Genomic DNA, 27,215 nt, shown 5'->3' on the forward strand with positions numbered 1-27,215 from the left:
TACTGAATGATAAATGATCGCTTTTCTATTTTACCCTCTGTAGCGAAATATATTCATTGAAATTTCGCGCCTTTTCTATTTTGTCTTCATTCATTATCTTTTTTTTTTATCATATTCGTCTACGATGTTGTGAAGTGAAAATAGAAATTGAAGAAAGTGAAAATAAATTGAAAATAGAAAGAGGAAAAAAGAGAAAAACGCACGATTTCATGACATTATTGAAAAAAATTGAATTTAAATTTTTGACAGATTTAATTCTTTTCGCTGGATTTTTCATATAAAATAATTTTTAATTTATGACGATTATACTCTTATCATTTAATCATGAGCAGAGATTGGAAATCTTATCCTGAAAGTGTACACAGTCGTCGTATTAAATTCAATCATGGATACAGGTTAATCATGCTAAAATTTTTATTTTATTTTATATAAAATAAATATAATTTTATTTTATATAAAAAAATATATTGAAAAATACTTTTGTTTTTTCTTATATGCAATTTTTATACTAAATAAGTAATCTTTTAATTCCTGGCATAGTATTGAATAGCTGTAAAATTAAACAATAAATTGATAAATAATCTTGATTTATATCATCTGCAAATAGATCAGCTATCTCGGCACAAACCTTTCCGCAACAGGATATTAAAAGATCGACGGTATTCGATTTAGTGTATAGATATTTGCAAAAATGTGCCGACAGGGACAGGAAATGGAAGCGGCGAAACTGCGCGTGCAATAAATTTTATAAACAACACGCGAGAAAAAAAAATATTCATGAACAAGCACCGATATTTGGGACAAATTTCAAGGATGAAATCTTCGATGAACAGTTTAAGCCGAATAAATTTGAACTTTGTAAAAGGACGTTATCGAAAGAATATATCGCTGAATATACGAAAGCTGTCCGCGATGGTATATATATATATATAATTTCTTTATTTAAATTTATAATTAATAAATATATAATTATAATATAAATTTATAATTAGTAAACATAATTTATATATATATATATATATATATATATATATATTAAATATATAATTTTTTTAGATAATATCTACAATTTATCTATAACTTACAATTGCTCTTTCTTTTTCTCTCTTTTGATATGAAAAAAAAGTAAATGTAATATTATAAAATTAAATTTTCCAAGAAAGCGAGAAAAAAAGAAATATATATAAAAAGAATTCTTGTGCTAGAAATTATTTCATCATTAGCAGACTGATTTCTTTGTTTAGGACGGAGGCGCGCAAAATTTTACGTACAGGAAGCACTTTTATATGGTTTACAATCTGGATTGTTAATTCCTATTAATCGACATAGGAACATATTGTGTGTTTCACAAAAATTAGGAGTTTTTCCACCAAAGAATGCAAAAAATCTGTATCGCGATCAGTGACATCAGTAAAATCAAAATATTTTGTACGATATTTTGACAAATTTTAATTGTAATAAATTATCGAAATTATAACATAGTCATTTATAATATTTATATTATATATTATATATTATTTTATTTAATACGAGTTTTCTTAACTTAATATATATATGTGTAAATTATTCGTTAAATAAATATTCGTTAATAATAATGCAAAGAAAAGACTTTTATATATATTTTATTCAAAATTTATATAACATCTTTTGCATTTTATTTATAATATATATTAATAATATATATTTATTTATCCATAATTTTATATATTAATAATTAATATTCAATATTTTATGTAAAACTAAAAATTCAAGTAATAGTTATAATAGTATTCATTTATAGTATTTGTTTAAAAATTTAGAAATATTAGAATCGTAAAGAATATTTTAAAATTAATTTTGAATTGTGCTTTTAAAAATTTATGAGAAATAACTCACATATACACACACATATCGACATATAATAACACTTAGGTAAATTTTTCAAGCTCGTACATTTATCAAGCAAATATATTTAACGAATACTTAACTTTGACTTACGATTTATCGTGCTCTTCGTTCACATTCTCGACGACAGCGTCGGATCCATCTTTTCAATTCTCGTTCGCGCGCCGCATTTCTCCTCCTACGAGGACCTCGCGCCCTCAATTCCCTGTACGCGCTATCTTCTGTATCTTCGTCTTCCTCTTCTACTTGTTCATCCTCTTCATCCTCATTCTCTTCGTCTTCATCGTTTTCGCGACGCTCTCCATTCCGCTGGTTCCTAACTATGCGAGGACGATCCAAAGGTCGTCTCCTCGAAGGCTCTCGGGTAATCTGAGTCACTCCGTTGGTATCGCAAGTGCAATCCATATCTTCCTCCGTAGTTGTCTCTTCGCCATTTTCATCAGCACGTTGCACTATTCGATCTTCTAATCGTGGTTCTTTTGCCCTTCTAATTGGTGAAACAGTTCTCACAAAATCTCTAGAAGGTCCAGGAATCGGCTCTGCGCGTTCATCACGTCGTTGTATCTCGCGTATTTCAGGAATACGTTGTTGTCGGTCGTCTCGAATATCCGAAGTATCATTGCAATCACAAGAGGGTAATAATTCCTCAGTATCAAATTCTTCTGTATCTCGATAATCCGCATTATTTCTCTCGTTGGCTGATATTCTGGTTGAATGAAACCTTGGTTCTCCTATCAAATTTTTATCGCGATCAACAAATGTTTTTCGGACCTTTCGGTCCTTCACTTTTCCTTCGCAATCCAAGGAACAGTCATTCGGCTTCACACTAACGACAGGCCCAATCAAGTGATATTCATTGTCCAACAATTCCATGACGAATCTGTTATAGGATCATAACTGTTAACTCTAAATAAATTCTAAATAAAAAGATATTATTAAAAAAAGGATATTATTAATTATGTAATATTTTAAAATATGGCAGAAAAGATATTTGTTTTTTTCTTTCATCATTTCGATCTTAAATGAGTTAAATATTGTAGAGTAAAATAGGCAAATTATTTTTTATGATTGTAAGCGCGAAAAAAAACTAAAATTTTCGAATCTAATATACACAGATAATTTTAAATTAATATTGTTAAAGTATATAACACTTGTAATATTTGGCGCGGTGATTTAATGAAATAGATAAATTTTTATCATAATTCTCTATGATTGTATCTTTCGAGGTTTAAACTTTGCAAAATAATTTTGCATCGCACAGTACGAGTTTGCTGTATGTAATTAGCGTCATAAACGAAATCGGTCGATAGATGCATAACCTGGAAACAAGATAGACTGCGCAATAGTGGGGTAATTGCCTTGAAACGCGATCGCGTCCTCAGCACGCGAGAGACGCATCCTCTCCGCCTTTCTGACCTTCGGCTGTCTCTGATGGAGTTAATTCTCGCCGAAAACTAACCCTTGAGAACAGACCTGTCTCAGCGCGGTCCGCACCTGAGCATAAAGATCGCCATCATGGCGATAATTCGTCCGGATATAATCGACGATGTCATCAACGCTGGAAGTGGATGGCTGGTCCACGTCGCGTTGCAACAAGCGCATCGCCTCTAAAACGCGTAGCGAAAATCTCGTCGAATTCTCCACACCACACTTGCATTGTCGGGATGTCTGTGGCGAAAGAAATTTTTATTTAACACTTGAAATTTATTATTTTCAACAAAGACATTTTTTTATAATTCTTAATAATCTTATTACTATTTTTTATAATTTTACTGAATATAATAAATTAATTTCCAATTGATTAATATAATTAAAAAATGCGCTAAAATCATTAAATTATTGTTAAGTTTTTCTAAATTGGTGTATCTAACAACATAAAAAAGATTAAAGTTTATCAATTTTTAAATTTGATTTATGTATAAATAAAATCTTGATTATTATAATTGTATGAATATTATATAAATAAAAATTTGAGATTCAAAATTTGAGATTCATTTAATTATTATTATATGAATGAAGATTTCTGATACTTCTTTAGGCGTATTATCTGGTCCCTTGCAATCTCTTGAACAATTTTCAGTTTGCGTCGCACTGAAATTGTTTCCTTGATCGTCATCAAGAATTTCATTAATTATGGCGTTGACTTTTTCTTCCGTTCTCTTAGTGTTTTTCATCGTTGATTTAATTCTTATTTAAAAGGTTAATCAAAAATGTCACTTTTACAAATTGAAATGTGTATACCTGAAAATTGTAAACGACCGCTTTGAGAAATATTTAATTTTAAGTTATTTTAAAGTTTCTTGGAAGGAAATTTCAAAAACTATTTGCTAAATATTTAAATAACGTAAAATACCATTGTTTTTTTAATATGCGAATATGTGAATTATGTATGATGGGGTTAAAAATATGTCATGCCGATACAAAAGACGGTTTTATGTGTCCCATTAAATTTGAAAGATTTCGATAAAGCACGACGAGAATCGTCCTCCATGACTCGCAATCCTGGTATCGATCTGCAATCGAAATAACGCTACAGAAAGGTGCTGCGAGGTCAAGGGGCGTAAATAGGCGTAGATGTAGAGAGAAAAAGTAGGAGGAGCACGTGGGTGGCAGGGACGAGTGTATACGTGAAATATTAATAGGGCGAGCAGTCAGTGAACGCGTGACTGTATAGTATATACGGAAGTACTTTTATATTCTCGGTATCTCGGAGGGCTTCCTCGACTAAAGACACAGCTCCTCGCATTGTGTATGAATTATGATAAAATTATTGCCGCTCTGTATGTACGAACGGCATAGACGCAATAGCATAGCGCGCCGACAATACGATAATAATAAAATTACACACACATCGCTTTTTCATAATAATGGCAATATCTGCAAAGCACTCATCGCGATTCTCCCCAGGAAATACATGAAAAAAAATTTCTCTTCCTCGCTCCATCAATCCACACAACGCACATTGTTGTACCATCATCGCGATGTCTGCGGATCTTCCTTTGAAATATGCATTGGAGAAGCGAATGAATTAAAAAAAACTCGTGACAATAGAAAAAAACTTACATAATATTATTTAATTATTTATATAATTTAATTATTATTTATTTTAAATTAACATTATTATGGATCAAAATGATTGCAACAAATTATGATAAAATAAAAATTGAGATTCTGATTTATAGAAAATTAACTTGTATTATCCTTACAGTTATTTCGATTCTCAATTTTAAGGTATTATTAAAAGTTAATAAATTATACAAATTATACGGCTTCGTTGCTAATGAGATTTACTAATGTGCTTCGTAAAAATAGTATGACAAAATAAGATTATGCGGCTGATGGGGGGAGACGAGTCAAAGAAGAGGTAAGACTCGAATCGCGGCGAATGGCGCTCTAACAGGCACCACGCTCCACTTTTGCCATGTTCGGCCGACGGTGGTGTGAGCGATTTCGTTTTTATTGTTTCGCGCCGTTTCCGATAAGAACGACGAGAAGCGGAGCCCGCCAAGAATTACCTGGACGAGGTGAGCGCGAGGATAAAAACCGGTGCCGGCGCGGTAAGCCGCAATTTGCCGACAGCCTGGGAACTGAAGGGCTGTAGATGGTCTGGCGTGCTCCAACGGGGGCAAATAGTCTAAATGATTAAGCTTCTCCATCCCTTCCTCCCTCCTTCCTCTGGTGTGGCTATTGCTTGGAGTACGTCGTTCGCTTGTGAGCGGCGATTTCTCTCTCGTCCATTAATACTCTTTCGTATCTGCTCATCCACTCAGCTCATTTTACAAATGCTTTCATCTAGGAAAAGATTTTTTTAATGTGACTGGAGAATCAATTGTAAATCGTACAGCTTTCATCTAGATTTTCACCACTGACCGAATCGCATTATATCCCGTTTCATAAGCGTACTTCTTTCTTCGATCGCAAGTAAGGTGCTTGCCATACGTTGAGCGCAGGCATTGAAGTCTACTCGATGTTTAACTCTATGTCTCCAACTTCACCTAAAATTACAACTAAAAAGATAATTTTCTTTTTTTTATCAAAGAAAAACGAGAGAATGACATTGAAGTATTTTTTTGTCTCGCGAGATTTTGGTCGCTTAGATATTTGTAGATCTCTCTGTGATAATATATTATTTTTTTGCGAAATATATATTTATATTTATTTATTACATATATATATTTATTGTTCTAAAAATTGAACACCAAATTAGACATCAATCGAATCAACTGTATCATATTATAGTTATTTGATATAAGTCGAAAAATACAAAACGAGCAAGACGATGATTTTTTCGCCGAAATGCCGCTAATTAGTTAAACCCTGATAACGATTCTGCGGTTCTGAGAGAGCGCGGAGCGGCGCGAGATTATAAATACCTCGAGCCGCAAAAGTAAGAAAAGTTTAATCAGGACTTGGAGCGGGAGAGAGGAGGGGTAAAAAGAGAGGTAGGGAAGGAAAGGGCGTCCTCGTGACGACTTGATGAGATAACTTTGCCCAAGTTGTGAAACAACGGGCGTCACGATACGTGACTTTGTGCGAGGGTGAAAGGAGAATTCGTACTTCCTGTAGAGGGAGAGGGTGAAGGGTGGCAGCGGTGGAACGAGACTAAGTAGACACGCGACCTTCTTGGGTACCGTCCTGTCCTGTTCCGTGGTGTACAACGGCAGGCTCGATGCGTGAGAGGCGGCCTCCTTTTCGTGCGAGGAAGAAGCAGTCGCATTTCCGCGTGCGAAAACGCTCGTTAATCCTTCAGGATTGATACGGAACGTTGATAGCACTCTACATTTCCGTAAAGTTTGGACAGCATTATTGCAAATGTTGACACATCGAGTATTAATAAGAATTAATGCAACATTCTTAACACGTATACATGATTTATAAGATGTTCACAACATATAATTGACTTATTGTATATATAGTTACATTAAAAAACGCGAATTTACATAGAAATTATAGCTGTTAAAATGTCTCACAGAAAATAATTATGTTCAGAAATTCCACTCATTAAAAATTATGTTTTATATATTAATATAATGCAATTGTTTTATATATTAATATGCTTCAAATAATGTAATCTTGTTAGAAATTTAAAAACTAATAAGTCTTAGGCTCCGAATAGTTATTATATTTGTATTATCATCTCTAAGTTGTCACTATATTATATGAAATTAATTAATGTTTGCAATAAATTAAATATATTATCTTTGTATTATATCATTGATTCAAAGTTTATGATTAATCGATAGATATCAGATGACACGAAATGAAATAATGACCCTTCGGCGAAAGGAAATATTAACATCTCGAGTACACTTGAATAAATGATCTTCGCGAAATGAAAAATCATCGCACACGTGAATCCTTTATGCATATACCTGTGCACAAGTCTCCGGGACGTCGATTAGACCGATTACTGTCGGGACGCGTCACGGGGTCGTCGGGGGTGGGTCCCGGTGCGTTCGCCAGCTCGCCGGCTCATCACGTGACGTGATGTCACGTTACCTGGTGGCCGTCGACAGGTGTTCGGGTTCGCACGACCAGGTCCGATCCCAGAGCAAGAATTGTACGCGGCCCGTGTTATCGGCACAAATCCAGCCACATAATGATAACGAGCAGATTCAAACAGGCGGGTGACAAGAAGCACGCTCATATAATATATACGTTTCGATCGATATCTCCGTAAGGGTTGAACTTTATAAAAAAGAACGCATATAATTTTTCAAATTCTTCTAGAGACATTTAATCAAATATCTGAAAAAAAATAACAAAGAAATTAGAATTTTTACAAAAAAATTATATTTAAAAAGTAGAAAAATTAAGTAATAAATTTATAGATGAAGAGAGAGGAAGTAAGTCGGACGCGTATTTAATCTTTCGCACATGCTGAACTCACGAAGAAGGGACATATACTGTTTCAAAAGGCGCCTGTAATTGCGACGTCGTGGGATTACAACCACGTGGTTCCTTCCGTTCAAAGCTCACCGCTCTTTTCTCTGTCTTTCTTTCTCTGTAGTAAATTAGATATTACGATACTAAATGATGTTATTTAACCCGCCCATGTGTGACCCCTGCCCGGGAGTTGAATTTATGTGAATCTACAATATTGTTGCGTGAACGGCGTACAGGTGTACCGATCGCTTGTGATTCTCAATCCTTCTCATTATCGTTAATATTATATACATATATATTCTCATTTGAAAAAATACAATTAACAATGGATAGGAAAATGCAACTCAAAAATTAAAAAAAATGGTCGAGTTAGGATCTTAATAACATTTTTTAAACACTTGTCCGCATAACGCAAGAGATATAAGACGATAATGTATAACATACATCAATGCGATTGTGAAGGTCAAAGGACGCGACGCACCTGGAACATCCATGCAATATGATCGCAAACACAAAGGTAATCGATCTCTTGACCGTTAATCGTGGGCTAGAGGATAATTACAGGACGGATGAGTTGTAATATTAATGAGAACGATAAAGAGAAGGAGGAAGGAGAGCGATCTAATACACCACGCCGCGGGCTAATTTGCTTCATAATAATTACGGACGGCGCATTAAACATTCGTACGTAGGTGGGTAACGTGAAAGTGTCAGGTGCTGACTGTCCCAGAGGCACATTAGAAGGCACCTACGTACTACGTATCTACGTGGCATGCCTATGTGGTGGTCTATGCGAGACTGCGAGATGTGTATATACGTATAAACGCGTTCTCCTCGCATGTGCAAGACTCGCACCTGCATCGCCGCCCGAAGTCTCCCAGAAGGATGGAGGAAGAAGATCGTAATTTCTGAAAATAGAGCGGCCGAAGAATCGCGTTAACTCGTTTGCTTGCAAAAGTTTCTAAATTTTCATACCGATTCGATCAAACTTATGCCGCTCGTTCGACCTCGCGCTTAAGTCCCTCGCGGCTTTTCTTTCTTCTTAATAGCGTGCTCTCGAGATTTTTCATCACCGCAAGGAGCAAGATAAGGAAGTTCGTATTATCTATAAATGATATAATAAAAGATTTTTTTTATTACCTGCAATATATTACTTTACTCTTGGTAATTTATATTAATAATTCTTAAATCTGTGACCTTATTGTATTGCATGCAATGTGCTAATGTGTGGTGTATTATGTACATTTATGTTTTTTTATCCTGAGGGCAAATTTATTCTAGAAATATAAAATATATAAAAAGCGTTTCTCTTCTCTTTCATATTAAATATGATAAAATGTACGATGAGAAATAATAAGTGGCAAGTGACTTTAAAAATTATACATGTCATAAGAATTACAGATCGAGGCCGTAGATGTGTACGTACGATAAGTGTCGGCGATCAGTCATCGCGAGGCCACGACGTGTACCATCGAGCGATGAACCACACGAATCGCAGATAATACTGGCGTAATGATTGGAAGATCAGAATCTCTCCAGTTACCTGAAATTGCGAGATTGATCGTTTTTCTTCCGCGGCAATGAATATTTTATATTGTGCGCTATAGCGCACCAAAGTACTTCATATATATCATTATATCATTTTCATATAACCTGCATAAAGTGTTCACTTTTTAAATATGATTTTATATTTCAAATGAGGATTCTCTACAACTTATAGACTTGACTCATTTTGACAGAAGAAAAATTGTATGATATTAATTTATATCACATTTATATAAATTATATTCCTATTATCTATAAATAATGAATACTATTTATATATTAAATTAGTTTTTTAAGTATTAGATTGACTGAGTCTAATAGAGTCTTATGAATCACAGATATGATTGATTCTGAATATTTCAACATCTTCAGAATATACGAAATAAATAAGGAATAGTAAATGATATAGTAAAAATAATATATATTTATGTTGATGGCAAAATGAGAAAGAATTATAAAGCTCTTGTCGTCAACTATCTATTCGATGCGTCTTTTCGCACATTATCAGGAATATTCACGCGACCTATTACATATATGTGCTGCGGTTTGTAGATTGAACTCGCGATACCTACAATCACTTTAAGATCGTAGAGATGGCACATTGCGATTGGTCAGACCGCTCGTGTCCGCGTTCTCCCTTGACCATCGAGAGCTGTGTCTGGCTGGTTGCCACTAATGACGCGGCAGCGAATCAACCTACGGCACAGTCAGTGCGCATGTACCTGGAGGCGGGATATTCGTCGTCCCCGACGAATCGAATGGTCTTCGCGCGTACATTTTAGCGATGCTGCAACATGTGATACATGATATGGCGCGTCAAAGCAGTCGGACTGAGTTGTTAGCTGATCGTCTCAGTAACGAATCCGTAGTACTCTTCGAAAGTTCGGAGTTTTCTCGAAGAAGTCCGTTTGAATCTTCGCGAAAGAAAATTCGTAGTATCGATCGATGAATATTAAATCTTAAACCTCTGGTGAATTTTCGTAATATTCTTTGACTTGCGACATAAGTGACCTGTGAACATTGAGAGAATATAGATGAAATATAGAATTCAAAATATTATCGACAAATTTATTAAATTATTTTTAATCATGTTTTAATCATGTGTGAAATGCATATATCTCAATAGGGAGATAATACAATTGCCAAATAATAGTTTGCCACCGAAAAAAACTTTGCATCGATAAGAAGAGAAAAAGCTATCAAAGATATATAAATTATTAAATCTAAAATCCGATATTATTTAATATTTCACATATATGTACAAAAATGAAATAAATTCTAAAAGAAGAAAAAAAATATTACGAATAGATCTTTTCATATGATCGAGTATGGATAATCATTGATAACGAAACCTTTTGATTTAATGCAAGATGAATTGTTGGCAACTATGTCACGATTTTTGTCTGAAACGATTCTTAAAATTTGAAACATTATTTACGATTTAAGCAGATGGGATATATTATATGATCGGACATTATATGTTATGATGATATGTTATGATGTTTACGTCTCTCAGGGCAAATAAGTATTCATTATTCGATCGGAAAGATGTGTGGAGTTTATCTTAATTCTGAATATTGAAGAGAATATTTCTCAAGCAATGAGTTCACACTCTCATGCGAGGACGATGTGCACCGGAAACGCAGTCTCTGGCGCATTCTCTGCGTTGCATCTCTTGCGAAGTTACAGTCTCTTCGCTCCAAATTCAGGTACGTAAAAGATGTATTAAAGTCCCTTGGTTGAAAAATAAGTCATTGGCGATCCAAAATCATGCTCTTTTCATCGCAGCTTTTTCAAGGTTCTGGAATGTTCTGAAATTAAATATTTTAAATTTTAGTTTTTATGTTGTATCAAATTAAAAAATACTCGCAGTGTATAAATTATGGAAGAGTATATAATGTATCATTCTTTGCTTGGATTGATTTAGTTGATGATTTTGGAATACCCTATATAGAGCTCATTAAAATTTCATTTTTAATTGCACATAAGCATCATCTATATACTACTAACTTATTGCATAAAAAATTAATAGAAATGTTATAATTTTATATGTTATATATATAGAAATAAATTATTTTGTATTTTATCTTTCGATTTATATGATGTTTTATGTCTGTTTTATTATTTTATATGAGATGGAAAAATATTTGAAATATAATATAGGGTCACATATTCTTTATTTGTCACTTGCTTGCTTTCGTTATGCACAAGTGAGCAAGTTGACTGATATCTGGATTGATCTATGACAATTTCCAATCCTGTCTTAACTCCTCCAGTAGCCGTGATCGTCTAGTGGTTAGGACCCTACGTTGTGGCCGTAGTAACCCAGGTTCGAATCCTGGTCACGGCAATGCGAGAGCATTGTCACGGTGGAGGTTTTTTTTTTAACTCAATTTCTCTATATATATTTTAAAATTTATAATAATTACATCTATAATAGCAATTTTTGAAAATAATTAAGATTAAGATAATAAAATTTATTTAAATTATTTGATTATGTTACTTATATAATTCCTTAATATTAAGTAATTTATATATTACATATAGTAGAGAGTAATTAATAATTAAATAATTGTATTAAAATTCCCTCTTATGAGAGAGAGAGAGAGAGAGAGAGAGAGAGAGAGAGAGAGAGAGAGAGAGAGAGAGAATCACACAGTTTATATTATAAATTATAAATAATGTTATACGTACATTTAAAAAAATACGTATGTTAAAATATATAAGTTACATTCATCTCAAGTTTATTTGATTTTTGCAAGGTCGTTTTTTTCAAGCGATTGTCTCATTTATAGCATCGCCATTACATCGGTCTCGTTCCCTAAAAATGTAACTGCCGCTTGAGCAATTAACGTCTAAGCGAATTTTACAACTTAACTATAACAGCTACGGCAATTTGTACAGACGTTAACGTTTGCACAGTTTCGCACGAACCTCGACAAGTCGTTATATTATCACGACATTCGGATTCCCATGTTTCATCCAGTCCAGTAACATATACAATCGTGACATGATGTATATAGCCGGGAGTAAAAGTTTCAGCTCTCGCTGGCGAAATTTCCAAGTGTCAAATGAATTTTCCATCGATCAAGCGAGTGAGCAAACTATATCTCGTGTAAAGCTAATTAATCCTGGAAGAAAGAGAGAAATGAGTGGTTAGTTTATCGAATTTCATTTTGAATATCATATTAATGTTATTTAAAAAAAAAAATATATATGTATAAATATGTACACATGTATGTATATATGTGATATTTTTTTGTTAGTATACATATATAAAAATTAATTTTCTAATTTTCTATAGCAAAAGTATTGTTACAGAAGATATTCTTATAATATTTTTATTTTTCCGAAAATGTTAATAGTTTATATCTTTTATTTATTTTACAAAAAAAAAAATAAATGTACCCCTGGTGGGACTCGAACCCACAATCCCCGGTTTAGGAGACCGATGCCTTATCCATTAGGCCACAGGGGCGGTCGATAGTACTCTATCTAAACTTTCTAGTCTTTATTCCCAGTGAGTCGATTCTTCTTTTTTACATTTAACAATACAAAATAAACGAATACAATTAATTGAATGCACAATATCTGAATAAAATTGATAAAATTCTCGTCTTCATTAGCAGATCTGTGTAGGTATGAAGCATATCCGACTCGGGATTATAATTTCATCGAACCGGATATTTTACCAAATTCCGTGGCAGCGGATTCTTCATCCTCGCCGTTAACATCCTCTTCTTTGTCGGCAACATTTTCACTTCCAGGAACGTTGCTTCAACCACCTTTTCTAGCGATGCCACCCTTGATGCAATCTCTGAGCGTACCTCAACCGTTTTCGACTTCCTCTTCGGGTAAGCTAATTTTATCTTAGCACGTTCAGTTTTCTTTTTAAATAATTTTTCAATATATTCAATGTTTGAATAAAGAGACCGTACTATTTACTTATTAATTAAGTAGTCCAAATTGATAGCCTCGGTAGCGCAGTAGGCAGCGCGTAAGTCTCATAATCTTAAGGTCGTGAGTTCGATCCTCACCCGGGGCAATTTTTTTTCCTCTTATCTCGTTACAAATTATGTCGATTACATGGCGATAAAAACACGTGTATCTTATCATCGATAACAAAACAGGTGCCATGAACCGTCACTTCATCAATACAAACGGCATAAACACTCTCCACAGAAGACCTAGAAGCGAAAAGAAACCGATCCCGGACGATCAAAAAGACGAAAAATATTTTGAGAGACGTAAACGGAATAATCAGGCAGCGAAAAAGTCACGGGATGCCCGCAAGATCAGAGAAGATCACGTAAGAACGAAATAAAACGATCTTTCAAATTTCGATATGTTTTAAAGAGAACAATAAATTTATTCATTTTAATTACATTTTTTGCATTTTTCATCTTTTCTTTTTTTCTCTTTCAAAAACTTCTAAATATAATTTATCTATCTCATTCTATTACATTCTAATTCAACTGAAAAGAACAAACTTAATATATTTAAAATTAACAGTAGCAGGTGCGACATAATAAAATCAATATTTTCGAGCGATGTAATTTTTGCATGTAAATATGAAGTTCCATTATATTTATATATGTATCGTTTTTATACTTACAGATTGCTTTAAGGGCGACAATGCTGGAGCACGAGAATGCGATTCTCAAGGCGCAGATAGTGACTCTTCGGGAGGAAGCGCAATCGTTGCGACATATGTTAATTAAGCAACACGCCCCGGCGATACAATCCATCGAACGATCGCTTTCCTCGATGACACCTGTAACTCTCTCTCCTTCACACACCACCGCAAGTTTAGACTGTTAATTTTGTAAATTTTTTTCTAACAGAAATGCGTGTAGAGATGTTCAAATTTGAAGCGAATATTAAAATCCGTGTAATTTCGTTTAGCGCGAAAATGATCCTTATGTTTAAATACGACACACTATAACAGATCATCGAAATTACAACATTCGATTTAAAAGATATGTCAAGATGTTTTCTATGTTATACAAAGAACAAATAAGAACCAATTAGGTTAAATATTATCTTAATGACCACTGTTGAATCAAATTCTGATTCACTTAATCGGCAATTAATTCAACTAGAACTATAAAAAATTGCCTATAATAAAATTTGCATATAATTCACCGTCTTTAATTTAATCTTTTCTTCACACATATCAAGCAACAAAAGAATTAATGTTTTACCCGACTAATAACGTTAACAATACGCAGGTATTACACTCTTAAACAGGTTAAACGCCGATTAAGTTAATCACAAGTTGATCGAAATGGCTTTAAGACTTCGATACGGAGATTATTTCTTGTTAGAATTATTATTATTCATAATAAGTGTAATTATTGTTGCTTAAATGCTAATAATAGAGATAATTCAAGATACCTACGTGCTATAAAAAAGTTAACGTATTTTTACGAAATTACCCCGTTTTCTACTCGCGAGACATCTAACGGTACAAAGAAACATTAAAAACAACAACCGATAAGTAAGATTATTAACCGGTAATCGATAAGAATGTAAAAATGATTTATAGAAAACGCGTAAAGAAAACGTCATTTTAAAGTATATTTTCCATTTCTTTCAATTTAAAATAAAAAAATTTAATGCGTTTTGAAACTAAAAGATAAAAGGATATGATTATATAAGCTCTATATAATAGATATAATATCTATAATTAGCACGCATTTCGTGAAGAAATTATACGCGTAAAAAGTTTTCACTTTCTAATATACGGCATATTAAATAAACAATATACATAATTTCGATTAGTTTAAATAATCAAATATATTACATTTGATTATTATGTTAAACTATTATGTTTAATGTTTGTTTAACGAAGTTAATATTAAAAATTGAAAGTACATTTACACATTGTATCCTATTAATTTCGATCAATTTTCAACTTGATTGCAATTTTTCAATAATAATATATGGTAGATAAATTATTGTTTCGTATATTTCTAATAATAATACTATTTCCGTAAAAGAAATACTGAAAAATTCTGTAAAGAGAGAGATATTGTGTAATAAAATATGATAAATGATATTGTATAGCATAGTAATGGTGTGTACATACATATGTATAATCACAGAATTAAAGAAATCGAAAGAAATAAATTAATATAATATTAATTAATATTATTAATAATTATTAATATTATTATTATTATTAATATTAATATTATTATTATATTAATTAATATTTATTGATATTTATATTAATTTCTTTAAGTCTGTGCACAATATACACACACATATATATATATATATATATATATATATATATATATATATATATAAAGTTTTTACATGTACTGAAAAATTAGCAGACCGTCGCGTCACGCATTTTTAATCTTATTTACCGTATAAAAAGTATTTTAATTACAATACAATAAGAAACATTGCGAGTACATTTGTTGAATTATGTATATATAAACCTTTACGATATATGTATTATACTATAGACTACTTATATCAGTACAGGCTACACCTAGAAGGAGAATGTAGATAGAGACATGTATAGAGATATAGACAATTCTAAATAGGTAGAAACAGGCTTTTACATTTATTGAAAAAAAAGTAAAAGAGAGAGATACTGTGTGTTTACGTCTATCTGCTCGTGATTACACTTGCAAATGTATTTGGAGCGTAAGTTTACTAACTGGTACTGATGTAGAGCTCTTGGAGCTGCAAAAACAAATGCGTGGCTTCTAGTGACATTTTTACGACATTTTTACGTTGATTTACAATCGCATTCATTATTATAAGTGTTGGCGGGGCCGAATTTTTACAATTGTCATTAATATCGTTTCGGGATATTTTAAAGCGACATCCCGTACGATGAATTCATCGTTTCGCCGCGAGAAAATTTGTTTTCTAATTACATTTAACGATATACATACATAATAATGTCATTTGTTTGTGTTTAATTATTACTCTATCAAGAGTAATAATTTTCTCTTCGTTTTTTTTTTCATTTAGAATCACTAACGATTATATTCAGCTACGAAGGCATTATACATCCGTCTTTCTTTGAAAACGCGAAATCATCGATGACGATCGGAGGTGAATCGTTCACGAAGCGATCGCGTCCAAAAGACCACACATCGAACCATCGCAATGGCAGTAATCGCGCACTTTGGATGATAACGCGAGATTAATCGACAAATCAATTAGCCGCTATCACAGTGGCAGGACCGGTTGCCGCCGCCGCCGATGACGATGATGCTGACGACGATGACTTCTTCTTCAACACGATATCCTTGATATTGAGATTGACCTTCTCCTTGTGCGGCGGTGGCACGGATTGTTGGCAGAACCTCTTGAAGTCCTCCAATTCACGCTCAAAGTCGTCCATGTCCCCGTCTATATCTTTGGGCGTGAATACGCTCTCTGTAAAAGATACGTTCTAAATACTGGATACACTGACAGTTCGCCTGAGAGCGCAGCAATGAATGCCACAAAATCTGCCGTGCATTTTTCTTTTTTCTTTCTTTTATTTACTGTATGAGTATGGATAGAAAAGTAATCGTGTATATATAGAGAGAGAAAAACGAGAGAAAAAAAAGAGAATTATGCCGATTTATATGCTACATATCGTTCAAATAAGGATCAAGATACACGCGTGATCTTTTTGAAATGCGGAAATATAATAATAATAATAAAATAATAATATAGCGATACGCATGTCAACATTCAAATTCTCGATGTGAATAATCTGCATAAACAGCCATTATTATACAGTATCGTCATATGTCACTACAAAAATAGCTGTTAATAGCATTTTTCCGAGTTTCTAACAATCAATTTGTTATTTGTTGGAAAAAGATTAAATAAAATTTTTTTTTAAATACTTATGGAAGTAAGATTTATTTATGGTCTCTAAACTTATTACAGTTTATCAGTGATAGCAATTTTTGTCGAATGAAGAAAAGGAAAGAAGAAAAAAAAACCAAGAATTATTATATCCTTACTCATGCAGTATTTCGGGAAATTTCATTCCGACAAAGGGGAAAAGAGAGTATAACATTGAAAAAAGTAACTTACTTTTTTATTTAATATTAGCAGATTAAAAAATATATCGTATACTATAGTATCACACTCGCGTTTTACCTATCACGATTAAATTATACCTACATAATGTATTTGTCGTTGTCATGATCAATATAAACCTAATGTTTTGTCTACTTATTCTTTTCAATCGATTGTAATGTTTAAGATAATTCGATACTATATGTGTAAAGTTAAGATTGGTTTTAGAATCCCCCTCTTTGTGTTACCAGATGTTCTATTCGTCCTAATGTACTGGCATAGCATTTATCAAGATGACACTGCCTTGCTTATCCGTTTAAAAAGAATGCAGATCGAAAGAATTCGCGTATTTATAAATTTGGGGATTATTATTAGCTATATTCGCTTTCAAATCAATTCGTTTGTGGTAAGAAGAAAAAGAAAAAATGATTTTAGTCAGAAGAAACAAATCTTGCGTAAGACAAGTGAAAAAAAATGGAAAAAAATAGTACTCCCTGACCATTTGTATCTTACGATATCTCCAAGAAAACTTGTAAAGACTAAAAGAATTCTCGAAGATATTTTTCTTTTTCAATTTCTCTCTATTTTTCTCTTTTTCTCTCATCCTCTTTTTCTATCCGATATTCGAAAAGTTTTTTAATCTAGGAGATGACGAAGTATCCTAAATACAGTGCAGTGTCTTCTTGACTATATAGAAGGGAAAAAAAGAAATTGTCAGTATGATAAATCTAGCAACGTCCAAGAAATGTATGTATGGATAATTACTGTCATGAAAAAAAAAAGAAAAAGAAATGTAATTGCTGAAAGCATGTGAGAAACAACCCGAGGATGTGTGTGTAATATGCTCACATATCGTGTATATGTTAAAGAGAAAACAAACAAAATGAAAGAAGCAAATTTACATGTTAAAGTCTGATTATTGTTGTTTCTCACCAACGAGGTTCCAGTCATCTCCGCATTGTCTCGTGCCATTTCCGCGTTTTTTCTTTTTCTTGTTCTTGCCACCGCCGTTGGCGCTTATCACCGCTTCCTTCACCGCGGTATTGTTCGCCGATGCTTGCCGCGCATCCTCCATGCTCGTCGTCTCGGGTCTCACCTTTGTCAGGGTGACGCTAGTACCCTTGAGGTTGATGCCGTTCTCCGGTATCGGTTGGCCATTCGTCACCTTGCTGATTTGTATGTTGGCGAGCCCGGACAAGGATGAGGCGCAGTCTATTGGTTGCGCGGTCAATCGGCTACGCAATTCCGCCAAACTCGACGGAATAACGCCGTTCGCGTGTTTCATGTTCGACGTATTACAATCGGCTGTCGTCGTTGTCGTCGTCATTCTGCCTGTCGACGACGATGACGACGATAGATCACCCTTGACAATATAATCAGGTTTAGGCGGTGATGTCAGACCAGCGTTGATAGCCTGCTGCAAGGCTGGACTTCGGATCGTCACCATGCCATTCTCCGACACCTTGATGATGGCCGCCTGCTGCGTCGGTGGTACTTTCATTGGTCCGAACGACGGATTCTTGATGGTCACCATGTTCGTGCCGGGATTGTGCAATATTCTCGCAGGTTCATCTATCACATGATCATTTACGAATGTATCGCTGTTTTGCACCGGTGGCGACGTAGACGCCGTGCTTCCCGAATTGGCCGAATTCTTGTTTTTCTTTTTCTTTTTCTTGCTGGTACTTTGAGACTGAGAATCCTTGGACGAGTCTATATGGGAAAATATTCAAAAAATCTTTTGTACATATGAATTATAATAATAAAATAAGATAATTTAAAAGAAGACATATATATATATATATGTATATAAACTGTGCATTGAAAGATGTTTAGAGAAATATTATTTTATAAAATTTTTGAAGACAATGACAATTGATAGTTTTAATAACTCTTTTTAATTTTGTTTGAAATTTATTCATTGTTAATAGAGCATAAACGATTATAATTGGATTATAATTATTTACAAGATAAAATAAAAACTTTAACTTTAGAATTATATCGTATAAAATATTTTCTTCTTATATATATTATAATCTTATATATATAATATATATTATTATTCCGATATATTTGCAATTATAATTTCTGCTTACCTTTCTCATTGGCTTTCGGCAGCAAGTCTTGCTTAAGCTTGCCCGTGTCTACTACAATGACGTTTCCTCCGGCTTGTGGATTCGCATAGCTCGATTGAACACCGCTCATTGGCGTGGCAATAATAGTGGTTTGTTTGGGCGGACTCACTGGTTTCGGCAAAGGAGCCGTTTTGATCGGTAGTGGTTTTGGCGGCGCGTCGACCTTTGTGATCGTAATGCCCGGCGGTAACTTGAGATTCTCGATATTAATCTTGGAATTCGGCCCAATGTCTTTAAACTGGCTACTGAGAGACGGCGAGCCTACCCGTTCATTACATGTATTTTGGACCTCTGTAGGCACACGTTGTTGCTTATTTGCGGTAGTTGAATTCGTTTTATTTACATTCTTTTGAGGTTCGCTTTTATTTGTTACATTCCTATTGTTGGCGTTGTTACTATTAATATTTTTATTGCTCTTATTGGCGTTAGATTGTACATTCTTGTCTTGTTGTTGGTGTTGTTTCTTTATTTTCTTATTAATTGTAGATTCATTTGTTATATTCTGATTCTGCTGTTGCTGTTTCTGCGACACTGGCGTTTGAGGAGGTGTATTCGTTTTAATCTGCTTCTTGTTAGTCGCGTTTTGTTGATTCTTATTCTTATTCACCGTATTTTGCTGTTGCAGCACGTTTTCCTTATTCTCTGTATTTCTTTTATCCTTTTTCGATTTAGAATTTTTAGCTTCATTGACATTCTGTTGTTGAACTTTTTTCTCATCTATTTGTTTGCCAATTTTCGACTTGTCATTATTTGCTTGTTGCTTCAAATTCTTACTGTCGCATGCCTTAGATGAAGTTTGTGATGTTTTCGGATTATTCTGTTGCTGCAACTTATTTCCTTGTTGCAGGGAATTATTATTATTATTATTATTATTCGTTTTGGCTTTCTTCTTCTTTCCACTATTACTTTGGTTTTGTTCTTGTTCCATCTTGTGAGGAGGCTCTTTAGTTTGTCCATTTACTAATGTAAATAAAACTTTATCCTCAGCCGGAGTCTGACCTTTCAGAGTGATCGTGACCGTAGGTTCAGCGCTATTCGAATTTATTTCTCTTCTAATAGTAACTATTTGCGGTTGAGATTCCGTTTGTGTCACATTCTCAGTTTCCTTCATCTTTGCTTCTTCCAATTTCTTCATTTCTTTTTCCAATTTCTTTCTTTCTTTCTTTGTCAACTTCTTGTCAACTAAGTCAATATCGGATAACTTATCTGTACTATTACTCGAATTATTGTTCTTCGTACATGTGGTACTAATATTCGCTAATGATTTGTTAGCTTTATTGCTTTCGATTTTATCATTTTTCACGTTATTTTTACTGACTTGATTAGAATTCGCATTTCGTACTTCGCATTTTTCAGTGCTATTAATACTCTTATTTTTCGCATTTGAATTCGCAGACGCCGTTTTTATCTTGTTATTTAAATTAATAATACTATTATTACTGCTGCTATTATTATTATTGCTACAAACTTCCTGCTTATCCTTTTTTCTATTGTTTAACTGCTTCATCAAACCTAGAGATATGGATGACGATGTCGGTAAAATAGAAACTTCTGGTAAATTACATTGAGGTAATGATCTTTGAGGTACAGGCTTTTGAGGATCGACAACAGTGATCGTAACCTCCGGTGTCTTTTTCTGCAATTCAATTAATTTTTGTCTTTCTGTTTCTTGCCTATCTTTCTTTAACTTTTCCTCAAGCTGTCAAAAAAATAATATTAATTAACGTCCTACATCAAAGAGATTATATAGTAACAGTAAAAAAAAGTACAGGTACTATATAGTAGTATTAAAAAAAAACTATATAGTATACTCATACATGTAGTACAACATAATTTATATTTTAACAAACCTTTCGTTGTTTCTGTCTTGCTTTCTTCTCGGCTTTCTTGTTATTGTCTTTTTTCCCGCTTTGATTACCTTCGATAAATTCTAACAATTCTTCTAAATCTCGCTGATCTCGTTGATCATGCTGGATCGTAGAAGTCGTCGAAATTGGAGTATTCGATCTAAGAACCGAACTCGTCAGGGTTTTGGATTCGAAATTGATATTGGAAATTGACGATTCTGATGGACTTTTTGGTGGACTACAGCCAGCTGCTACACCTTTGCACTTTTTCGCTTTCTTTTTTGTCAGGAGTTGTCGCAATCGTTCTCGCATTTCCTTATAATTTCGACTTACCGGTGCAACTGCCGGCTATAAAAAATGACATAGTTATATATAATCTTCTTAAAAATTTCTATAATCTCAAATCGAATATATGCTTACGTAACTTTCTTCTTTTTGTTTAAATAAAAGATTATATTGAGATATATAGACTTACCATCCCATGGCCAAAGACTTCACAGTAGCAACAATCACAATGTCTCATATTGGTATCCCTTTGTGCAGAACTACTAGTGGAACACGAATCCTCCTGACTGCTCCCCGAATCCGAACAGTCTCCATCTCCGGAACTCACTAAAATGCCAGATTAATATGTAATGAAGTACGCAAATGATCGGCACAATTTTGAGAGAATATATATATATATATATATATATATATATATATATATATATAATATACATATACTAACAATCATTACACGACACTCTCTTGATGTGCTCGACATTAGCTTGCTTGTGACATGCGTGCGGTGTATGATTGAGTGAATGAAGTCTGGGGTGAGATGGACCCATCAGATTTTTCGCCAAATCTGGTAGTGGCCCGTGAGCATGCGGATTACCTATTTTTGTATAAAAAAAAGATATGTGTAAATAGCATAAATAGATAAAGCATGCATAAATAGATAAAGGATACATAAAGAATAAATGTAATAAATTAATAAGATTAATAAGGCTCTGAATATGAAATACATAAATTCAAATATTGCGGACTAATATAAGCGGATAGTCATGTATCAGTTGTAAAGAAAAATTAATTTTCTGTGAAACAGATGCACAACCATCCACGTTTGGCTCTTATTAACTCGTGATATTTAAAAATGTAATAAAGTTGGAACAAAAAGATCAATATATGACAAGGAATATAATATGTAAATACGACGTACTACTCACACTTACCATGATGAATATTATGATTGTGAGTCGCGTTTGGCGTTTGCGTCATAGAATGCCTCGTTTGAGTTTGGGCAGATTGCGTGGAACCAGTCTTTACAGCGGGTTTTTGGCTTGGTTCTGGATTAGGCTTCGTAACAGAAGTCGGCGATGTTGCTTTGGGACGACCGTTCGTTACGGATGTTTCGGGTATAGCTGCTTTTGAAGTTGTATATTAATCAGAATTTCATTGTGGTTGGCTAAGTTAAATCATAATAAAAATACAAAAAAATTTTCTCATATTTACATGTAGGCAAGCAAGGACACATATCCCATTTGCGTCTCGAATTCAGTAGACAAGGACAAGGTGGATTTTCCAGAATCTCCTTTTTTCTTTCCGCTATTTCTCGCGCGTGTTGATAAACACATGAACAAGGTTCTAATTCAGATGTCTTTGACATGGTATCTTTGCGTAGAGCACTATGTGTAACCGATTCTTTCTTCTTCTTATCTTCATCATTTGAGTTGTCTAATTTTTTCTTAATTTGTGTTGTACAATTCACGGATCCATCTAAAAACATGTTTATCCCTTTTTTATTAGAATTTTTCTACTTGTCATTAACTCATTTCAATCACTTACCCATAAATCCATTACTGGATAAGAATGAATTTGTATCATTTTTCTCAACGTTTTCGACTTTATGTTGTGTACTCTACAAGAAAAATATATCATTAATGATGAATATAAATTATTTTTAAAGAAAATTTTAATTTATTACAGATATAAAAAATGTGAAAGTTATGTAATTATATTATTAGTTATATAATTATATTATTTTTTTAAAAAGTTTATATATTGTCCAACTATGACTAAAATATGTAATTTTTACTTTAATATATGTATCTGAAAATTGAATATTAAAAAGTTTAAAGGAACATTACTTTTTCACTAAAATAATGTATATTTTATACATAATAAAATTTTTATTCTTTTTGAAGGTGAGACACTGGCTGTGAATATTTCTATAAAGCTTAAAATGTAATCTCTTTACCACATGGTCTACTCTTATTTCATTGCACGTATGACATTCGCATTTTTTCCCATTCTCAAATCCATTCTCATTATCACTATCATCACTATGACTCCTAAGACAAGTTAAAATCATTATTGTATTATAAAAGCAAATAAAAATTTAATATATATGATTTTTCAAATAACACACTGAAATAAAATATACCTGACTGATCTGATAGCATATTGCGCCAATCGGCATGTTGCACGCGCATAATCGTAACAGATGGAATCGGCTGGTCCAACTGCGTCCATTTCAGTAGCAGTCAATGCCTCAGCTATGTCTGCCAATTTTTGATGCTGGGCCTTGTTCCAATCATCTAACAATATTTGAACTATCTCTATGCTCGATGGTATAGCTATTGAATCCGAATTAAGGTCTAATAGTGGACTTAAAGGTCGACTATCATTTCCAGATGTATGTGCAATGAGCGAAGAAAACTGCCCATGGATTTCTCGCATATCACTGAAATAATTATCATAATAAAAATTAGAAAAAATTTTTCTACCAAGTTATTTTATCAAGATTTTTTTATATATGTATAATATCTTACTTTCCAATATCCGGTGTCTTGCTTAACATGCTGTGTTCCATAAGCTTACGTGTTGTTGTGAACAATTCCCAAGCTTCTCTAATTTGTCTAAGTCTTGTCATACGAACTGCTTGTTCTGCACTGAAACATACTTTGCTTATACAATCCTTTTTCACAGTTTTCCATAATTCAATTCCATCGAATTATTCCGAATAATTGTGTAGGCAAAATAATCTTTTAACTTACTTGTATTTATCCATCCATGGTTCGGTCTCGGGCCATAAATTACCAATTCTCGTCATCTCGTCATCAAAAAATAAATATCTATGTACAAGATCTTGGTATTCGGAACCTTTCAATGGTAGAAGTTTCCTCAGCTGCAAATATGATGTATACACTTGAATTTTGCACATCACAGATTGTTTTCGATAAAGTATATTATCTTACCTGTCCAATAAACGTAGGTAAATTATTTTGCACCAAAGCATCATTATATACATAAATTTGATATAACTTTTTAATAAAACAGTCCCATGTCAAATTAAATTTGAAGAGGTATTCTTTTAACGGTTTTACTAACTCAGAAATCAAAATTGCTGTCGCTACAAGAGCATCATAGTCATCCAAGAGACCTACATTATGAGAGAGTTATAGATTTTATATATCTATCTTTATATATATTTTTTATAAAATAAAATTTTTATTTACTTGGAAAGTTGTACTAACCAGTAAGAAAAATTTCTGCTAAATTGTTTACACTATGATCGTGTAGAAGAACAAACAAACGAACTTTTACTTCTATCACAAATTCTTGCGCCTGGCTTACTAACCTCATGAATAGTTGGTGAGGATCTCTTTTGCATAATCTTTAGCAGAAAAGAAAAAAATCATAATATTATATAATCAAATCAATGATAATGATGCAAAGTGATATTTTAAATAAATGAGTCTCTTACTGAATAACAGTATCGTGCATGTCAATCGGAGGTAGTCTGCTGCACTGAGACTGCGAAGAGTCGGACACACGAGCCGTTTCCAGAGCGATGTTAAATACAGCATGTATATATTGCTGCAATTCAGTCCATAGGTTCTGGAACTTCATAGCCTTTTGTAGCTCCTCCCTAAACATATCTCTATATATAACAAATTAAATTCTAATTAATATCTTGGTTTTTTCTCTTTGAGACTTGTAATTGTTGCCTTTACTCTTACCGTTTAGCTTTATAAGAATCACAAGAGCAGGACTCTTTCCCATGATGGGACGAACTATCAACAGTTGCTGCAGAGGAGTACAATTTGGCGAGCGCGTCAGTGTTTACTCTAGATGAATTACGCCGATCTTCCTCAGCCGCTCTCGCACCCCTGATAAACGCGTCGATCACACCCTGATCCGTTGTTCTGAATGCGTCTCTATGCATACCAAATATTTCTAATTAATATTGTATTTCTACTTTTTAAGCTTGAGAGATACATAATTATTGTCCTTACTGTTTAGCTTTATAAGAATTACAAGAGCAAGATTCTTTCCCATAATGTGATGAACTATCTACAGCTGCTGCAGAGGAGTACATTTTAGTGAGTGTGTCAGTGTTCATTCTAGGCGAATTACGTCGATCTTCTTCAGACACTCTCACTTTCTTAATAACTGCATCGATTAAGCTTTGATCGCCTGTATCATACTATAAGAATCAAAATATTTACTTAAATAAGTTCATCTATATGTTGTATTGAATGTATTAAATTTACATTCATTAATATACAGAGCTAATTGTCTAATCTAAAGAATTGCTTGAAGTTGTTGTTTCTAATAACATGAATTTTGCAGAATAGTAGTTTTTTAATTCGAAGACTATTGAATAAATTGAGTCTATAAAAGTCATTTGAAAATAATGTCATAATAGTTATATATAATTTTTATCACTTAAAAAAAATAACTAATTAAACCTATCACTATAAGTGTCATTCATCTTTTATCCCTCTTCAATTATTCCTGAGGCACTTAAGTCTTATCTAATATAACAAATAATAATATAGTAGAGTCTGTCATGTTATTTTCAAAATAGTCATACAATGTGATAAATAGCTCCGTATATATCTCTACAATACAAATAAATATAATCGCGTGTTTTGAAAGAAAAGCACTATAATGGTATCATTATCTATTAGTACATTATAAAAGATTCATAATCTCATTATAAATTTTCACAATATAATATAGGTAAATTATTATAGACATCATGTTTAGTCTAAGATTGAATTTCTAGCTTCCAGAGAATTAACAGCGATTTAGAAGAATCAATTTGCTCCTTTTTACAGAATTGCAGAAATCTCATGCCACAGAGAACTTTTTAACCCTTCATTGCAGTGATTATTTCACTATAATTTGAAACGATCAGCCGCGTCGTCGATAAGCAACATAGACGAAAAACGTACTTTGGCGGGGTCGAGGTCTTTGACGCGCGTTTTCCCGGGAAACACGCGCGTTTTCTCGACTTCGTGGTCGTTGGTGTCGCAGAGCGTCCGCGCGGTATCATCCCGTCTCCCGTCATCGTGCTTGCGGCGGTTGACGGAGCGCGGGAAACGCGCGTCCTCGACGCGTTGCTTCACCGCTGTTGCCGCCAACGCACCGTCGTCGTCCATCACAACCGTGTCCTTTTCCCCGGTGACGGTGGCGGTAGCGGTGATGCTGGTGGTGATGATGGTGTTCCTCTCGCGTCGACCCTCTTCGCCGTCGCTGCCACTCATGTCAGCACTACGCGTCAAATATCATACACGTGTCACGATCGTCCGCGCCGCCAAGTAACAATTGCAGGATCGACGATTTGCAGTCACGGTTTTTGCCACGGAACCGTGTAAACACCTACTAGGCCGCGCATTCGATCAACACTCGCAACCTCCTCTCTCAACACCTCAATATGGCGTCTCGCGTAATCGTCCTATCCGACCACGACTCGACGCAGTTGGCGTAACTGCAGCTAGCTATAAAATCGCGTCGTCGATCAGCAAAGCCGGTTGGTGGTAAGTCTGTTCTTTTTAGCTGCACCCGGAGAGTTACGTTCCGAAATTTACTCCTTGGT

The 27,215-nt window shown here is 33.8% G+C and overlaps 4 protein-coding genes, 2 long non-coding RNA genes and 3 other non-coding genes across 18 annotated transcripts; 4 read left to right on the forward strand and 5 right to left on the reverse strand.

Annotated features, from left to right (window-relative positions):
• The first annotated feature begins 180 nt into the window (after positions 1-180).
• LOC145969856 (uncharacterized) lies at positions 181-1,477 on the forward strand. The gene is made up of 3 exons (XM_083096153.1): positions 181-395; positions 608-915; positions 1,245-1,477. Exons 1-3 carry the CDS (start codon positions 325-327, stop codon positions 1,403-1,405), a joined length of 540 nt encoding a protein of 179 aa, XP_082952279.1. The 5' UTR covers positions 181-324; the 3' UTR covers positions 1,406-1,477.
• A 184-nt stretch (positions 1,478-1,661) lies between these two features.
• Positions 1,662-4,460, reverse strand: LOC145973530 (uncharacterized). The gene is made up of 4 exons (XM_083103004.1): positions 4,238-4,460; positions 3,915-4,125; positions 3,344-3,552; positions 1,662-2,764 (listed from the first exon to the last, which is right to left on the reverse strand). Exons 2-4 carry the CDS (start codon positions 4,056-4,058, stop codon positions 1,981-1,983), a joined length of 1,137 nt encoding a protein of 378 aa, XP_082959130.1. The 5' UTR covers positions 4,059-4,125; positions 4,238-4,460; the 3' UTR covers positions 1,662-1,980.
• Positions 4,461-8,139: 3,679 nt separating this feature from the next.
• LOC145959350 (uncharacterized) lies at positions 8,140-9,301 on the reverse strand. The gene is made up of 3 exons (XR_014434998.1): positions 9,197-9,301; positions 8,746-8,875; positions 8,140-8,678 (listed from the first exon to the last, which is right to left on the reverse strand). It is a non-coding gene; the product is annotated as an uncharacterized LOC145959350 (long non-coding RNA).
• Positions 9,302-10,138: 837 nt separating this feature from the next.
• LOC145973147 (uncharacterized) lies at positions 10,139-14,711 on the forward strand. 2 transcript variants are annotated; one of them, XM_083102385.1, is made up of 4 exons: positions 10,139-11,024; positions 12,942-13,169; positions 13,446-13,624; positions 13,933-14,711. In XM_083102385.1, exons 1-4 carry the CDS (start codon positions 10,916-10,918, stop codon positions 14,134-14,136), a joined length of 720 nt encoding a protein of 239 aa, XP_082958511.1. In that variant the 5' UTR covers positions 10,139-10,915; the 3' UTR covers positions 14,137-14,711. The 2 variants fall into 2 exon arrangements, with proteins under 2 accessions (XP_082958511.1, XP_082958521.1); XM_083102395.1 differs by having other exon boundaries at positions 12,945-13,169.
• Trnah-gug (transfer RNA histidin (anticodon GUG)) lies at positions 11,594-11,665 on the forward strand. The gene has a single exon. It is a non-coding gene; the product is annotated as a tRNA-His (tRNA).
• LOC145973157 (uncharacterized) lies at positions 11,641-13,444 on the reverse strand. The gene is made up of 4 exons (XR_014439378.1): positions 13,008-13,444; positions 12,250-12,446; positions 12,010-12,136; positions 11,641-11,713 (listed from the first exon to the last, which is right to left on the reverse strand). It is a non-coding gene; the product is annotated as an uncharacterized LOC145973157 (long non-coding RNA).
• Trnar-ccu (transfer RNA arginine (anticodon CCU)) lies at positions 12,721-12,793 on the reverse strand. The gene has a single exon. It is a non-coding gene; the product is annotated as a tRNA-Arg (tRNA).
• On the forward strand, positions 13,288-13,360 carry Trnam-cau (transfer RNA methionine (anticodon CAU)). The gene has a single exon. It is a non-coding gene; the product is annotated as a tRNA-Met (tRNA).
• Positions 14,712-15,872: 1,161 nt separating the features above from the next.
• LOC145969887 (uncharacterized) lies at positions 15,873-27,098 on the reverse strand. 9 transcript variants are annotated; one of them, XM_083096220.1, is made up of 19 exons: positions 26,572-27,098; positions 25,627-25,817; positions 25,351-25,548; positions 25,095-25,259; positions 24,865-25,004; positions 24,586-24,770; positions 24,385-24,515; positions 24,160-24,279; positions 23,772-24,071; positions 23,586-23,679; positions 23,174-23,246; positions 22,841-23,104; positions 22,555-22,752; positions 22,074-22,223; positions 21,819-21,955; positions 21,347-21,691; positions 19,458-21,195; positions 18,295-19,074; positions 15,873-16,722 (listed from the first exon to the last, which is right to left on the reverse strand). In XM_083096220.1, the coding sequence occupies exons 1-19, from the start codon at positions 26,881-26,883 to the stop codon at positions 16,499-16,501; spliced, it is 5,745 nt and encodes a 1,914-aa protein (XP_082952346.1). In that variant the 5' UTR covers positions 26,884-27,098; the 3' UTR covers positions 15,873-16,498. The 9 variants fall into 9 exon arrangements, with proteins under 9 accessions (XP_082952346.1, XP_082952336.1, XP_082952323.1 ...); XM_083096210.1 differs by having other exon boundaries at positions 22,561-22,749; positions 25,095-25,271; XM_083096197.1 differs by having other exon boundaries at positions 22,555-22,749; positions 25,095-25,271.
• Between the last annotated feature and the right edge of the window lie 117 nt (positions 27,099-27,215).

This window comes from Camponotus vicinus, unplaced genomic scaffold (assembly GCF_025532165.1).
Source record: "Camponotus vicinus isolate PSW18456_S1 unplaced genomic scaffold, iyCamVici1.0 SCAF_1, whole genome shotgun sequence".
NCBI classification, from domain to species: domain Eukaryota; kingdom Metazoa; phylum Arthropoda; class Insecta; order Hymenoptera; family Formicidae; genus Camponotus; species Camponotus vicinus.